Source organism: Cottoperca gobio, chromosome 7 (assembly GCF_900634415.1).
Source record: "Cottoperca gobio chromosome 7, fCotGob3.1, whole genome shotgun sequence".
NCBI lineage: Eukaryota > Metazoa > Chordata > Actinopteri > Perciformes > Bovichtidae > Cottoperca > Cottoperca gobio.
The window spans coordinates 17,930,320-17,948,035 of NC_041361.1; the positions used below are offsets into that span (position 1 = coordinate 17,930,320).

At 40.5% G+C, this 17,716-nt stretch overlaps 1 protein-coding gene across 4 annotated transcripts in view; it reads left to right on the forward strand.

Moving 5' to 3' along the window:
- ptpn11b (protein tyrosine phosphatase non-receptor type 11b) overlaps positions 1–17,716 on the forward strand; it is a 50,204-nt gene continuing 32,488 nt past the window's right edge. For all 4 annotated transcript variants that reach the window (XR_003832517.1, XM_029435489.1, XM_029435488.1 and 1 more), the window contains exons 1-2: positions 1–111; positions 12,310–12,432. Coding sequence is in view for 3 of the 4 variants with exons in the window: in XM_029435489.1 (XP_029291349.1) it covers positions 98–111; positions 12,310–12,432 (137 nt within the window). In the remaining variant the exon portion in view is untranslated. The remainder of the gene's footprint in view (positions 112–12,309; positions 12,433–17,716) is intronic.

Consider the following 17,716-nt stretch of genomic DNA (forward strand, 5'->3'; position numbering starts at 1 on the left):
CTCGACACGCAGGTTCAACAGATCTCACTCTTCACAGCGACTCAGCAGAGGCAAAAGGGGAACGTTTGTGGACACTTGACAGCTTTCAGAGACTGCTATGACATCTCGCAGGTAAAGTCGAGTTAGTTTTCTAAACTGTCATTATTCGCGCGGTAATATTTAACAGCTGCACGAGCGGCCAGAGATTTCACGGGCGAGATTAAAGTGAGTCTACCAGCAAGAAAAAACAGGGGCGCCTCAACTTTCCCCCGTGCCACAGTCAGACCCCTGTAACACACGCACTTGACGCCTCATATTTTACATTTCACGAACTCCTATATATGTTTGCCTTGTTTAATTATAAGTTGGCTTAGAGTTATATAACTGTCTTTGCTAAAAGTGTTGTGGCAGTTCACAGCGGCGGCGTTGAAAGCTTTATTAAATAACGTTAAATTAGCTTTTAATTTTGTGCTTATTTAAGTGAATTAACAGTGGAATTAAAACTGCGTCAGGTTGCTCTGTTTTCATGTTTTACATCAACTTGCATTTTCTGCGCATGTGTTTGTGAGTGGTGCTATTTATTTATGAGCTGCAGCTAAGTCAAACCCTAAAGTTAAAATGAAGTCCTTACGCTTATTTTCATACATCACTAAAGTTTGTATCCTCACTTTTCTAATCTATTGTTATGGGCTCTTTCTGTCTGTGCCCTCTCTCTTTGTTTCTGTGCGTGCACAGTGCAGGAAATTGGCTTATAGCTTCCTGTGAATCCATACCCTGCACAGAGAGTATTATAGTAAACCTATAACACATTTAAAAGAGCACTTTACTAAAAACTCCAGAAGTTTATCCAGGAATATTATAGCAACATCGATTTCAGGTTTCCACTCCATTTATTGTCAAGAACCACAAAAGCAATTTAAGTGCACATGAAATGAGTTACTGGAGCTTAAAAACAACACCTATAAACTATTTAATACCAATATAAAATTACAAATTATTACCTACACCATAAGTATACTTTTAGTCCCTTCATTTATAGTAATAAAATCTATAATGAAGATTTTTTTAAATCAAGGACAGTGGCCTGCTTCAGTCTGACAGCTTTGGTAGTTATTGTGTACAGTGTGTATTTTCCTCCTAACAATAACTCTGTCCTCTGCCTACACATTATTAACCACATGCTCATCTGTGGACTAGTAATGATTTGTAGATCTCCCTGAAACATTGACCAGCTTAGTTTGTGAGGAATTAAGAACTGTGCTGTACAGCGTAAACATGAGTGGATACATGTACTGCATGTAGTAGTTATTTAGATTTTTGCATTATTGGTTCATATAATGTCAGATTTCCTCCGAGGTAGCCCTTTCTAGGTAGTTTGCAGTACACGGTTAGTAAGCTGACATTACCTGCCGGGATGTTTAAGTAAAAAATGTAATATTCAAAATGTGTTTTGTTGGGGTTATTTGGTCGTGTTATGTGAAATGTTGCAGTGAAATGCACTCATTTATACTTTGGCACTTGTTTTTTAGCCCTCATTATAACTAATGGTTCTCACATGTGTACCAACAATTTGTGCTGGTACACATTTCTATACAAGGTGACTCTGAAATGTTAACCGCAGCAATCGGCTTGTTTCTTGAAAAATGATGTCTGTTGTGGACTCAAGAAAATGCAATGTTGGCAATTGGGGAGTTTATAGTTGATACAAATGGCACTATATGGGTGGAAAAGATAGCAGATGAGTCGTGTCGCAGGGTGTTTGACATGTGACTGTTGTGTCCCGTATGCCTTTAAAGTTGCAATGGTGAAATAATGACATCAAGGTTAAAAGGCCAGTCTACAAATTGGAACATAATCTTCACAAAACACAAAGGCATTTATTTATCCTCTGACAGAACAAAGAGTGCCTAATTCTTGAGTGTTATTTTGCAAAATAGTGGATTTCTTCACAATAGAAGCTAGCTGGATATGGCTTAGGCCTCGGTGCATCAAAGGGAGTTTGGAAACAGTAAAGCTGCCAGGCTGGCTGGTGCATTAAAGGAACATTCAAATTACAACCTTTTTCTTTACAACACACAGCCTTTGCATAAACATGCCATTGCATTGCTTAGCTGCTTCCTGGTACATCTCACAAGGATGTACCTACATACTGTACACAGTTTTGTGTATAGCGGTATCCTGTGTGGCTCAGCTTTGCATAAGCTATCAAGTTAAATCCAAATCCTTGTAAAATATTCATCCGACTATTGCAAGGATGTTGGTGAGTCCTTTCAGTTTGACGGTCCCCATATTTACTTGCACCTGAATACATAAACAGATGTAGAGCTTAGCCAAACTGTGTGTGTGCACATGTATGTACAGTAGGCTGCTATGCACGTCAAACCAGCATCCAGTTGACTAATGCAATAGACATTTTGGGTAACTACCTTAAACTTTAAATTCACTTTTATTTTCACTTCCGATTACTGCATGTGGTTCAGATTACTAGATTCTGGATTTAGGTAAAAGTAGTTTTCTTTTATCCAAAATCTCAATAATATACCCTTTTTCCACAAATTAGCACATATATTCTTTAAAAAAATAATTATGTGGGAAAACTCGCTAAAATAGGTGATAGAATCCTTTCCCATTGCTAGTAGACAAGTATCTGTGTACAGCTCTGTTTTCTGTCTGGTGGCTTTGAGGAGAGCATAGAAGTTGTATGTTTTGAACGTTAATATATTATAGTAATTGTCAAAATCCCTGTTGATTTTTGTTTATTATATATTTACTTAAACAGGCATTATCGCGATCGATCGGGCCTGCAGCCAATAAGTGCCCGTGACCACTGCGGAGTCATTTGTCCCAGGAATGAATGCCGATTGTAACCTTTCCCACTAAAGACAAAAGCCAGATGTTAATGGATGTTCGTGTGAAAGGGTCTTAAGACCAGCGAGTAAAACGTTATCAGAACTGACAAAAAAAACAATGAAAATAAGAACTATTTGTGCCGTCATTTCTCGCCTTATCAAATCTATTTCAAGGAATTGTAGCTTTATTTCTCAGACATTTCTAATAAACACTTGTGGGTTGACAGAGGGCCAAGTGTTCAGTTGCCCCAGGGCCCGAAGCCACCAGCAGGCTGAGATCAGAGATAGAGGGAAAACACTGAGACAGAGTTTAAAGTTGTTTTCATCTTCGCCTGTTTCCATGGTTTGTCGCCAGCTGAGACACGAATGACTGTTGCTCTGTGGCTCGTTCTCTACTTCCTGAGCTGAAATACCACAGGGGAACAATTCCACATTGCGGGCCATCTTGATCAGACAGACCTGCTCTCCAGTTGATGATAGTATCACTCAGACTCGCCATTTGAGGAAGGATTTTTTTAGATCATCATACTATTAGACATTATTGTCTTTATGCCCCTTATTGCGATTGTACCATCACGTCACAAAGATTAAGCAGTGTGATGAGTTCAGGGTGCCGCTGTGTTGTTGCAGAATCACTTGGCTGTTTCACTTTTATTTTGCCATTTGATTCTGTGTAGTATTACAAACTTTCCACTATTGGAATTGACCTCCGCCTCCCTTTGTTTAAAGAGGAGCCCTCGTCTGTCACTGAAACTCATTTGACCAGCTGAGAACAGTGAGTCAGTTTTGTCGATAAGCCGACAGGAAAACAACAGCCCATGTGTAGGAATAAGATAGGGCTGCCAACGTTTCCAGGAGTGCTCGGAAACCAACTGGTAGTTTTTTCCAAATACATTTTTTGCATTTTATTCAGACATGAGACAATGCACATAGCGTGTAGGAGACAAAACATTCAAGCTGTGTCAGCTACACATGCTTGTGATCCCGCTATATAACTTACTGCTCATGTAGCTAAGGTAAAGTGTTTTAAAAGGTAGAAAGGTCAAATAGCTGATGTTTAACACATCAGAAGTACACCACCAGTCAGTCACACAGTGTCACACATACTGTTCTGGGTCTTCTCTTTGAATATTAAAATCACAATCATTTCACTTCAGGGAGGAGTGCAATTCTCTCGCTAGCTTTGGCCTGTGAGAAGAGTAGGCTGGGAAAGAGGAACGACGTGAATGCCCACTACCTAATATTGAACCATTGAACTCCTCATAATTGACAGGTCACAGAAAGAGCTACTCTATCCTAAAATGGTATCTGTTGTGTATTTCTCTACATTACGCTCAATGCTCCAAATGTGTACGCTTTAACTGCAATTGTAAAAAAACAAAAAAAGGTTATCCCGAAGTCAGATACAGAAAATAATAGCGATTAAAAGACACAAAGTCTGGATGGATTAAAAGACACAAAACTTATCTTAAATTAGTTTATATAGTCTTAACTGCCGAAACACTATCTTCAATTTCTGAAGGGAATAAAATGCAGAAGATATTTCCAGTATGTCGGCCTTAAACACATTCAAACTAGTATGTCCTTAGTTTTGCATAGTAATAATAATAATAATGATAATAATGTGGCAAATCTTGCAAATGTATGATACAAGATTGTGATCGTTATATTATTATTAAATATCAGCAGATCATTTTCCTGTGATGCATGGGAAATGTACGCATAACTGAAGCACATCTATAATGTGCTGTCCCTTAGAAGCAGTTGTGTTGAAGACGCTTGTTTGAAATGCTTTTTGAGTGTAAGAAAGAAAGCATATAAAACATAAGACCTAATTAAAAAAAAATGCAAATATGACACCTGAGTGAGAAACATTAGTTTAATGTTAAACATACTGTATTTCTGCCTATTCATTATTAATCCAAATTGAAAAGGGGATTATTCCATTATTTTTATCTCTTGCTCCCTCATACATTTTGCAGTCAGGAAAATTGCAAAGAGCTGTGTTAGAGAGGGGAAATGATGGAGACGCTTTGACCGATTACTCTGTATCCTCAGTTTGTTTCTGGTGTGTATTCACTCGATTATGCTTTCAAAAAAGTTTGATTTCCATTTTCTCTGTTGAAAAAAGACAAAGTAGTTATTTATTAACCATTAATGCCTGGAGCCACTTTTACTTTGTGTTTGACAAGTATTGTTTACTCCATGTAAATACCAGAAGCCACAAACTATGGATACCCTGTGCTAGTCGTCTTTCCATGATTAAAGAACTGCCTACCCTTAAAGCTTTTCACCATTTGTCATATCACCACAAGCGTTCTTGTTAATCATTTAGTCATTTAGTCAGCTCCTGCTGGGTTACATGTATGCAAGTGTTGAAAACAAACTGCATGCACATGTGCAGGGATTGCCTAAATTAGTCATTCAGCCAATTCTACTAAGCGGCCTGCCTGCTGCTACACAGAGAATGAAGAATCCAGCAACTGGGAGGGGGGGGGGGGGGTTTGCACCTCATGTAAATACCCCGGATCACCAGCTGGGCTAAAAATATCTGCGACATTACCAAAATCCACACCCTGGGCTTGTCTGTGACCAATTTAGCCCGAGCAGAGGCTTTCATGCTGCGCTGCGGCTACTAAGTATATCACCTTTTTGTCAGCGGGCCTAGACAGGCGTGCTTTAAATAGCCAGCCAGGGCTATATTGAACTTGAGACATTATGTAAGAGGATAGAGCGGTGGCTGGATGCACACTGTGATCGTTTCCCCTCAACCAGCCCGAGGCCTAACCTGCAGCTCCCAGCTGCCTCCGTCTCTCCCACAGTACATCCAGTGTCTTGTCTCCTTTCCTGTCGACATCTCGTCAGATAAAGCCAGGCTATTTGAAATCTCCTTCTCTTTGTCTTGTCTCTGTCTCTCTCGCCTCTCGCTCACTGCCCAAGGCCAGATGCAGGGAAATAAGGGCGCCTGGTGGTTGTCAAAGGGAATCCTATTCTTGGAAAGCCCTGAATCACTCCTGCTCCTGCAGTCATGATCTGAGGAGGGGAGGGAGGGGGAGAGTATGGACGGGGTTTATAGGGAAGGCATGCTGTTAAAGACTTCTAAAAATTGACAGTGATGCAAATCTACAGTACTACACAGAAATACTGTCAGTTAAATTACAAGGTTACACTTAAACTCAGGGACATCAGCCATGTTGCCTTGAGAGTTTGGATCTGTGTATCTGTGTTATTGTAATGCTGTGGCAGATTATCAGATGGTCTTTTAAACACGCCTGGCAGCTTCACGGTTAGTGTAATATGAATTAAACATCCTGCCAGGATATTTAATTCATATTGCACTAACCATCCCCAAAAAGTGAGAGCAGCAATAATCTTTTACCGGACAGTGAAAATGAATAGTTTGCCAGTGCGATGCTGCACCCTCAGGTGGTAATCGTACACTTAAAGAAGTTAGTTTTATAGCACATGGCAGCTTACAATAACTTTATTAAAACAACAGTTAATTTCATTGGACAAAATGAACGAGTATTTTTACGATGTACCCAACTACGAGTTGATTGAAAGTACATCAACAGCACTGGCTGTAAGCTATATATTTACTGCAGTTTGTTAATATGCGCCTGAACATTTGCAATCAAATAAGAAGTTCAATACTTTTTTATCACCGGTTCCCAATAACCAGCCTTGTTCCTATGAGCATTTCTTGGTGAGTGATGGCCTGAAAGTTAATCATTAACCTCAGCAACACACGCTCAAAGAGAAAGGGCAAATACATGTTGTCCTGCACTGTGACAACACAGACACCCAGATCACAAGATAATAGTTTCACTGCAAATCTCAAAAAGGCTTCCAAGAAATCCATTAAGAGCCTTGCAGCCAGGATTACACAAGTGACATTTTAGGCAATGAGTTTTATAATTGAAAATAAAATATCTTGTTTGATCTGCTTTGTACAAGCAGGACGGTGCTGGAATCGGACCCAAAATCTAACTGTGCAACTAAAGAGTTTGTGTTCTTCACCCAGGACTTATTTCACCGAAATGTAAACCGGCTTTCTTCTAGCTTCATTCAGCACAAGTCATGCATGTCTGGTGATGAACATTTGCGTTCTCGTGCCCTCCTGACTTTTCCTCTTGAGCCTCTTGACATTTCGTTTTTATCATCACACTGCTGTCTAATACTGCCATGCTTTTGTTCTCTGCATTTGTTTTCTAATGTATCTGAAGCTGCAAAATGAATAGCCTAATGGCATGCTGCTGAATTGGCTGGATTGGGGGATTTAGCTTGGCGAGGGCTAACTATGATCCGGTGTAACTACACCACGTACGATTAGGTGTAATCTCCAGGCACGGGCAACACAGCTGTTGCATTTAGCCTCCGACAAGATACCAGCCGGACCTTGTAGCTGGCCTGGTCTGGTCTGTGTTACAGCCAGAGAAGGCTCTAGTGCTGGCTCTGGAGCGGAGCCATCGGACAGCCGCTTAGCGTTCAGGGTACGATGGGGAGCGAAGGTGAAGGCTGAGGGAGGAGAACAGAAGGTGGTTGGACCAGTCTGCCAGCGCCTGTCACATTCGTCTGAAGCGGGAAATGAGGGGATGCAGGGGACTACTGATAGCACTGGCGGGTGCTGGTATCAGGCCTGCTCACGCTCACCCCAAATCCCAGATTAAAAGGCCCCACCCGCCCCCCCGCTCTCCCTCCTGCACTCTTTCTCTCTTTAACACTCTTACAAAGCACCCCCCCTCCCCCTCTTCTCTTTCGCTTCACTGTCTCTATCTCACTCTATCTTACCAAGTAACCCTTTTACAAGCGCCCTCCGCCATCTCTATCTCCCTCGCTCCCTCCCGCCCTCTCTTGTGTCCAGTGCTGGATTACTAAACTGTGAGGCTGCTGAAGCAAGGGGCTGCAGGCTTCGACCACAATGGTGAGGTAGGGCAGAAACCATTCCCTTCACTTTAAGCATATTGTCTGCTTTTAGGCAACTCTTACACTTCTTTTAACTCCTCCTCTTCTCATAAATATAATATTTGTGAGCGAAGACACTCAGGGGAAGCTGCCCCCCCCGCCTTCAGCTGTCTGTAAACCTGACAAGGTGAACAGTTGTTGCTGCTGTTGTGTGTTTGAAGCACTGGTCCAGTGTTTGCGGCTAGTTCCAGCCCGTCTCCATTGTTTTGAACATTTGACAGAGAGACAGCACCGTGATGAGGGATTAGATATGGATTAGTGACATAAGGCATTTTTGCCCCACTGTTATTATTTTTCCGTATGAATCTCTGTAGGATTAAATACAATACCATGAGTAATCTGTCCACCAGCTGACACACATGACTTCTCAATGGCTTCTCAGCACAGTAACCTAAATGTTGTATTGTAATAAAATGGCTGTGACAAGCGCTGCATATCAACCGGTGAGCAACACGACTCGGAGCCTGTGACACCATCACATAGTCCGTACCAAAGACCGCTGAGAGGTTTGTTTTCAACTGTAAAATCATTGTTGTCACAATTCTAAAAAACAGTCATTTAAGGGATCCTTATCGAAACTGTTTGTTTATGTTATGTGTCATTATTATTACATTTTTATAAACGCCAAAATGATTGTTACTGGTATTGTCCTCAAATTATTATTAAACAATAATAAAAAAAACAGTATGGACAAAATACATGATAAACAAAAAATGAAGAACACTAAGCAATTGCAATGTATTCCTCAGAATGCACTTTACACATTTCCCAGTCTAATTGCATATCAATGAGAATAAATGTCCTTTGGATTCACTCTGAGTAATGTGGATAATGCATGTAACACTTTCTTCCGTTCTGTTGAATCATTTGCTGTCTATAAACGGTCCGTACTCAGCTCAACTTCAGACTTCCACAGATATTTCTAACGTCACAGGGAGCGCCTTGTCCTATTCACCCTCCGCTCTTACATGTTTTTCGCACTAATCCCCTTGTAATCGGTGAGTATTTATTATTTGTAAAGTTCCTCCCTGCACCGTGGGCTTGTGGAAAGGGGGAAAGCACGGCAGATCGGTTTGCCCCCCCGGTGAGGATAAGGGGGTCAGGTGCAGTCTGGGTCAGATGTCTGGTCTGTCACAAGCTGGTCTAGATTGAGCAGACTTTTAGCATTTTATTGAACACTGGACTAGACCTGCGGAGAACCTCAACAAAAGAGGCTTCTCGATGACCACAATGGAGGTCAATGGAGAGGTGTAGTTCTGATATATATATATATATATATATATATATATATATATATATATATATATGTGTGTGTATATGTGTATATCTCACTTATCATGCCCTCCTGTACAAACCCTATCACACATTTAGCCTCATTATGATTCTCTTGTCTCTCCTGTCACTCTTCCCGTGTTTCCTCTCATGTCATAGTCACAACAGGTCAACCAGCAGTCAGTGTCACTTTGATTTATCTATTGAATGCAAAAGGATGACAGTTGCTTCAGGTCCAAAAACGTACAAGTCTGACATTTACATTCAGCTCACAAAAAGGGACTTTCAATCCGTTTCAGTTCGGTTTCAGTAAATGTCACTCGCAGTTCATTTGATGTGACTTGTTAAGTCGTTCTGACAGAAACAGTCGACAATGAGAATGTCAGGCTTCGATATCCTTGTTACAAAGTGATTATATTTGTGTTTCTGTGGTTATGAGTTATTGAAGAACCAAAATAGAAAGCATGGTGTCACATAATATGAGCTGAGATTCAGACCTTTGCGCCGGCGGTGACCACAACAGTATTCTGGTTTGTATTGGCTGCTCTGAAGTGACACAAGATCTGCTGAGCTGACACATGAGTCTTATTTTTATCTCACTGTCATGGGTTTGTGTCATACAGTGTACAAAAACAGAAACTCCTAAATGCTGGCCTACTGTTGAAGCTTTCAGATATTATCTCCTCAGAATAAGCTTCATGAAGGCGCTCTTGTGTCACCATCTGCCCAATCTCCGCTGAGTTATATTAATCAATAATAAGCCTTTGTAATGTGTCGGGGGTGGGGGTGAAAGGCTACAATTTAGGATGTGAAATGCATGATTTCCATGACTCAACTGGTCTATATGCCCTGTTTTCCCATTCTTGGTAAATCGTTGACATTTACCAAGCAAGAGCTGCAACTAAAGGTTATTTTGATATTTGTTAATCATCTGTGGATTCATTTTTCAACTTATCTAACACTTTTTATTTATTTATTTTTGATTAAACACATAAAGTGTTAGAACAACAGTTTAATATATATTTACTTTAGGTGAATGACAGATTCTCTTTATGCAGGTAGGTGTCCTCCTATTTATTAATTGTCTTCGTCGTGCAGCTTCGTCATCACTGATGTCCAAGTAGCAAGAATCCTCTCCAGCTCCCAGCGGGTGTAGATCCAGAGAGTTGTCTTTAAAATGTGTGATGCTTCTGTGAAAAGCCTTTTTAGTTGATCTCTGGGTTTATATGAAATGCTCTGTTGTAAAAGTTGCAGTGTAAAACTCTTGGACTACTGTTTTGCATGGGTTCAGTTTCATGTTTTTGTTCATCTATCTATTAGGCTATTCTTTGTATTAATCAATGAGTGATTTAGTCTATAGAATAGATTCATATGAGCCCAAAAGGATGTTTTCAAATGACTTCTTTCTCCTGACTAACGATCCAAAAACCATAATACCATTTACAAACTACAATTTCTCTCAATTGACTAATAGATTTGTAAATGACTGGAACTGTTTAATCGCACACTCCACTCGCTACTGTAAGCTTAAATAGTTGCCTGATTACTCCTCAGAAATACTGTATAAAATAACAAATCAAAGACTCAAATGTGTTGATGCATTACAATTATGAAATCCCAGTGTTGTCACCCCTGACCTTACTGTAAGCTGCTCCTAACTTTAGGATGGGTTAAATGCAGCGTGTAGATTTCCCTTTGTGTGCTGTGTACATGTGTGACGATAAAAAGAGGATTAAAAAAATCCCCCATTTCCATACGTGTCAGTTTTCCTTCCTTCACACACAAATGGTGCCCTGTATGGCTAATGGTACGTTGGATTAGCCAGCCATGGCGCACAGTAGTTGGGGAGGTTTAACCCAATGATCCCTACTTAAACATGAGCTTTAAATCCACACAGCTGATATGCAGCCATTCACTGGGACATTGCTGCTGTGCCCACTCACTGCTTCTTCCAGATAAATGTAGTCCTTCACTCATTAAACACAGTTTTTACTCAACCCTCCAGCATGCTAGTGCTAGTACCAGTGTGTAGACGTGCCGGGTTTACAACTGTTTGTGATCATATCTTTTGGTTTGGATAGTCAAGAGTGCACAAGATAATCTCTCAACATACCTGAGAAGTGGATTGTGTAAATATTTTCTTGCAGTGTTTTTGCACCAGAGGAAGTAACATGTAATCATTAGCTTTGGCTTCGCGGTACTGTAAACCTGAGTGCTCTTCCCTTTCAAACCAGGACAGGACGTTCGTATATGTGTTGAGACAAATGTCTGCTTTAATTCAAAGGAAAGAAGTGCACCATGTACTAATGCACCGCCAGAATCATGATTCCAGATATTGTTTTGGACTGTCTGTGAATAAATCTTATAACTTTCAGCAGTTACTATTGCTTCCTTTTTATCCCTAGATCTGCCAGACAATTGTTCCTCCTCCTCCTAAAATCCAGGATTTATGAGCTGATATGATTAAACTACCATAATACAAAGTGCTGAGATATCACTAAGTCATCTTAGTTGTTTGTTCTTTGTACTCTCCATATTGAAAAAATAGCGCAAGTCTCATTACTAGCTCATTAGGCTGCACTTATTGAACTGAACGTGCAATGGCCACCTTAATCCTTCTTTGGAGTTTCTCAGCAGGAGTCTGGTTTTTTGAGCAACTTTCAACAATCCTACAGCTGTACAATGTCTGTTCTTGCAAATGTCCAAGAGTCTGAAAGTCGGCACTTACACCTTATTTTTATAGTCTAATTTCAAATGCAATGCACTGGAGTCCAAAGCCAAACAAATAGGGAAAGCGTCTCTGTCCAAATACTTTTGGCTGCATTATTTTATGTTGTAATAGCTGTTGTCACTTTATCTAATATTTACACCTACACTGAATTAAAGCCAGATTTAGACTATACACATGAAACATGACGTTCATCATGACCGCTGCTTATGAAATATGTCAAAACACTCCTACAGGCCTGAACATAAATGGCACTCTGAAGTGTAGAGCCACAAACACTGCAGGGCCCTACAGGCCGCCAGACTGAAGAACTGCCTTTTCTGATGGTTTTGTGTACAAGATTTGTAAAATAAATAAAGGATTTTGAACCCTGGAGATATATTGGGCCTGTTTTGTCTCCATAGAACAGGAAGCTGGTGGGTGATACAGACACACATTGCATACGTTCTTCACATGGACACGTGGATCATGTCTCTGTTAAGCAGTCCTCTCTTTTGTCTCCTGTCTGCTGTTCAGGTGGTTCCACCCCAACATCACCGGAATCGAAGCAGAGCAGCTCCTGTTGACCCGGGGCGTCCACGGCAGTTTCCTGGCCCGGCCCAGCAAGAGCAATCCGGGGGATTTTACCCTCTCTGTCAGGTATGGCCTCACCTACACTCCCTCGCTTTCTTTTCATATTGTTTTTGTTGTTCACCACCAGCCTCACTCTTTTTATTAATCTGTTCTCACCGGTTCAAAGTTCAGCCCGGAGAACAAACAAAGTCGTTTTGAGAGTCTGCACGGGCGATTAGAGAGGCAAGAGGTTCTCTCTGGAAAATAATCATCGTGGCGCTTTGCTAGTGTTGATTCAAAGTGAGTGGAAGTGAATAAGCCTAAATGCTTGGATGACCAAAACATGTCACATATACAAAACCCAATACCTTTAAAAATAATCATGGGACCGTGGATTTGAGAATGCGGAGCGACGGTGCTTGTCTGAATGAAGTGGGTCGTTGATATTCATACCGTGGCTCAGCAAGTGATGTAAAGTCTTGTCTGCTGGGAAATAGATGGTGTTTGAATAGAAGTTGTTTTATGTGAGTGTTTCTAGGGACATGTTGGATAACATATTTGTAATGTGCGATTTGGTAATATTATGGCCGGGTGAAATTGTCCAGAAAACTACATTTGGGTGAGTCTGCAAAGCACAGCCGAGTGTTGTGTAACCTGTCGTTCATGCCATAAAACATTTGCATCTCCTAAATAGCAATCCCTGGTGTGTTGCAGAGAATGTGAAATTTCTGGTAAGTAGAACTCAGCACTCCATGCTGTGGTGATTACAGACAGCAGGAAACAAACGCAGATGGAAGAAGAGAGAGTTTGAAGAGTGGCTCTTCCTTGGCAACGGAAGCTTTTAAGAGATGCATCAGTTCGGCCAAGTGCCTGGAAGAAAGCCCAAGCGTGTGTGCGTGTGTGGCGTGTGTGTGTGTGTGTGTGTGTGTGTGCGTGCGTGTGTGTGTGCATGTGTGCGCGTGTGTGTGTGTGTGTGTGTGTGTGTGTGTGTGTGTGTGTGTGTGTGTTGCGAAATAGGAAAAGGAAACAATGAAGTTGGACAGGCAGCTGCTGGCTTTTAAATAATGTTAAAGAGTGAGGGACCTGTTAAGGCTGTGACCTTCACTGCCTGTGGTGTGTGTGCGTCTGTGTAAATCACACACACACACCACAGGAAGGTTGGTGGGGTGAGTTGTAGCCACAGTTTGTGGTCTTGACAGACATAACTACCCCCACACACACACACAGAGGACACCACCTGCTAGAGAAGCCAGGTCACATTGAACTAAGAGGAGGGAGGAGGAAAGTGGACGTCATTTTAAACCGAGACTGTGAACCTTTTTTTTGTGAATATTTATTACTTATTATGTTGACATAAATGAACATGTATACATATACATACACACTAACCATTAATTATATTGTGTATGTACATACATTTCCATATCATATCCATATACATGCACAAGCAGATACAGACGTTCATCTGTACATACCTACACAAGACCTAATCCATATACACACACACACACACACACAGCATTGATTTGTAACTTTTGAATTAGAAAGACATAGATTTAAAACTGAATTTGAGATTACAAGATTACGTACATTGACTGGTAATGTTTGTATCGCTCTTATTGTGGTGATGCTGTGCAAAATGTATTGGAGGAAAAACAACAGGTAATCTTGTTGAAAAACTGTTACAAAGGTCTTTTTAGATGTTGATAACAAAACCTACACAAGAAACATTATTGTGTTTGTCTTTAACTGAATTTCTCTTGCCTTTTTTAGTGATTGGTTCCTAAAAAGGTTTCAGCACAAAAGGTTATCTGGGATATTTGAACAAACGGCCACAAAAGAAACCTGCCACTTAAAACTTTAAAAGTCACAGAGGGGCAACACAGGATATTGTGGCAGGACATGCATATATTCTGTTTCTCAGAACATTCAGTAGAGGCACAACTCAACCTGTAGTTATAAATGACTTTTTACACCTCCAGTACGCCTCCATCAGTGCAATAAAAAGTGTTCAAGTGTAAAAATATAGGTCACAAGATTCTATTATCTTTTTAATCTAATGTTCAAAGGCTTTCGCTTTTTGCATTTTTTTTGCTGGTTGTACTGCCGCAAATAAAGTCTGTAAAATGTAGGAAATAAAGGATATACTGAAGATAATTACTTAATTATCCTGTATCTGCAGAAGCTATTCTTAGCTAGCATATCATGCTACCTAACTCAATCTTCGTTTGAAGCACACGCACATGCACACACACACACACACACACACACACACACACACACACACACACACACACACACAGACACACAGTGTCTTATCAGAGCAGAGGAGAGGCTAATTAGCCAGTCACTAGCCATGTTTCATCTTACCAAGGCCATTCTGAGCGTGATAGTCACTGTGAATGTTCAGATTGTAATGGATGCTGAGGGAGTATGTTGTCTCTGTCTCTCTCTCTCTCTCTCTCTCTCTCTCTCTCTCTCTCTCTCTCTCTCTCTCTCTCTCTCTCTGTCTTATCTTCCTCTCTCTGCCTCTCCTTTTCTTATCTCCACCACCTCTCTTCTCTCTTTGGTCCACGAGGTGAACAGCGGCTTCTGAAAAGTGTCTGAAGACTGAGAAGCTAATGAGAGCTTTTTGAGGGTTTTGAAAATGTCATTAATTCAGAGTTTCCTAAAACTCAAAGAGGGAAAAAGAGAAAGTTTTAAGCAGAAATAAGTTTTGCCATAATTTAGTCCAACTTTGTAAGCAGAGCAGTCTGGTGAAGTTTTCTCATTTCTCATGCTCTTTATTCCCTCTAAAGACCCCGAGGAGGAATTTAAGGGCAATCTTAAGAGAGAATTTTGTAGGGCAAGTTACCACAGAGAGCAAATGGATTTTCTCCGAGCCTCTGTATTATATAATGCTAGCCTGGGTTTACTTAGATATGTTTCAGCCAGGCTATTTATAGGTTGACACAGTCGAGTAAAAAACATTTCACCATAATTATTGTGAATTGTCAATCTATGAATGTATTTAAACAACATTCTTCTTTCTAAAATGTTTCAACGGTTTCTAAATTCCTATGTTGAATGTGAATGTTGCATTCTGACATCGTGACCCGGCCGAGTCTGTTACCCTCAGCTAATAGTGGCATTAGATGCACCTACCCGTAGATCTGCAGGTCAACGAGGACACAACAGCCATGGCTATATATGTTTACGCCAGCGTTTCTACTTTCCTGCCAGGTGCCAGCACAGTCAGCCTATTGCATGTACCGTAAACATTTCAAAACAAGCAAATTAAACGTATCCATTTATGCTAGACTTAACAATGCTAACGGCTAGCTACTGTTAGCAGGCAAGCTTCAACAAATGTCTTTGTATTATTATATACAAAATTGGTGCAGACTATGTTTTATGTTCATTGATCTCAGTGTCTCAACCCCCACCTATCTTTTTTGATAATAGCAACATTGTGGTGACCCACTGGGAACATAGACATTCACTGAACACTATGAGAGGAGATACGTCTCCTTTAAGACGGATAACCCAGGAGCTTGCTGGGAAAGGTTAAGAGTTAACGGAAGTGAGAAATGGGGGTGTTGTTATTGTTTTACCTGTCGTGACTGTTGTGGTTGGAGGCTTGACTACTGCCGCTGTATCGCTGTTCATGTTGGGAAGTAAACGTTCGACTTGGCAACTTGTCTATCGTCTCCTCGTTACTACGCACGCCCACAATATAAGTGTTTCTATATAGCCAACAACTGTTATATGATTATCTGCTAATAGTAGTTAAGTAGCTAATCTGGGGATGTTTGTTGTTTACGCTGAACCTTCCCGTCGGTACAATAAGTAGCTGTTGTTTAGGAGCCCAGCCCTGTGATGTATGTCGTCCATTGTACAAGATGCTGATCATTTAGATGATTAAAGGATTTCCTGGTCGTCAGAATTCGCGGGCACCCATTGGCTGAAATTGCCCAACCTTCAGAAGTGAGCCTAGTAAACTGAGGAAGTAGAAGAAGTACGTGGTTCAAAAAGGTCTTAGTTTGTCTTCAGCAGATGATGCTCTGGTTGTATCGGGGCAAAGCTCTTGAGACCACACTTGACGTACATTTCTAAAAATGTTATATCAGATTTGATCATGCCTCCTTTAGGATTTAGGTTAAAGCAGCGCAGTAGTCTGTCGAGATGCAAAAGGGGAATTGAATAAGAGGCCAACACTTTATCATCCTTCAATTTGATAAGTGGACTGGATATGGAAAAGGGAATTTCTCAGTGGTTTCAGGCTTTATTGAATGAAAAATAGTGCTTGGAATAGCTTCAGGGCAAAGCAAGCAATAATTTACTGTATAGCTTTTGTTCTTTGTACGTACATATTTATGTGCATATCTCGTGTGTGTGTGTGTGTGTGTGTGTACTTCTTATCAATCTATTAGTTTAGTTATACTGGTCTAAATGCAGTTTATTACTGAAACTCACTATTTTACAGGCTTCAATGTTCTGGCTAGAATGTGCAGAAGTGTTTACCCTGTAATCCTGCACACAGACGTGGTCTGTTGAGCTGCAGCAGGACAACAATGCTATGTTCACGCTGTGATGGACTATCTGACATGAGAAGGACTATGTGAAATCATGTACGTTTGTGTTACTGCTCAGTCATTCCTATCAATGCAAATCAGTTCATAGGATGCTCAAGGACGAACTTATCTTGTATCTACTGCATTCGTTTCCCCCCCAATAAAGCAGGATACATCGTATCATCAAGTTAAAGACATAGTAAACAGTGACTTGCCTACCACTGCATATTCTCAGGACTAACTGTGCGTATACTATGGTTTTCTTCTTGTTTAGCTGAAAGTAAGTCTTATTTACAGTTTGATTTGTGTACTTTGTGAAATATAATTTTGTATGTTTAGCACTTAGATAAAACAAATGTTTTACAAAGCAGTTTATCTGCGATTAATCTAGCTTGTGATCAGTGGATCCAACACATTTTGAACCCATCTTCAGAATAATAAAGCGGTGTTATTCCAGACACTCCTTTATTCAGCTGAATAATCATACAGGATGTTGCTTTCACTGATGTTTTTAATGTTTCAGTCAGTAAGGAGGAACAACCTTGTGCTTTTCATAGTGTTTGTTTCTTTGTTTTTCATAGTCAAAGGTTTTTGGTCCTACGAAGAGAACTTTGTCATAACTGTTTTTCTTGTATCTTCAACCAGTAAATCTCAAACATGAATGACATTACTGCCCATCTTTGAAGGTTGAATGTTGTGTCATGAATGGGATTAGTTGGCATCTAAATGAAGGGAAAACATGTCTCGTTTTAATTAAATGTGCAATATTGATGTGTAAACGTTGCTGAAAGAGAGAGAGCCTGGATTGGAATATGGGG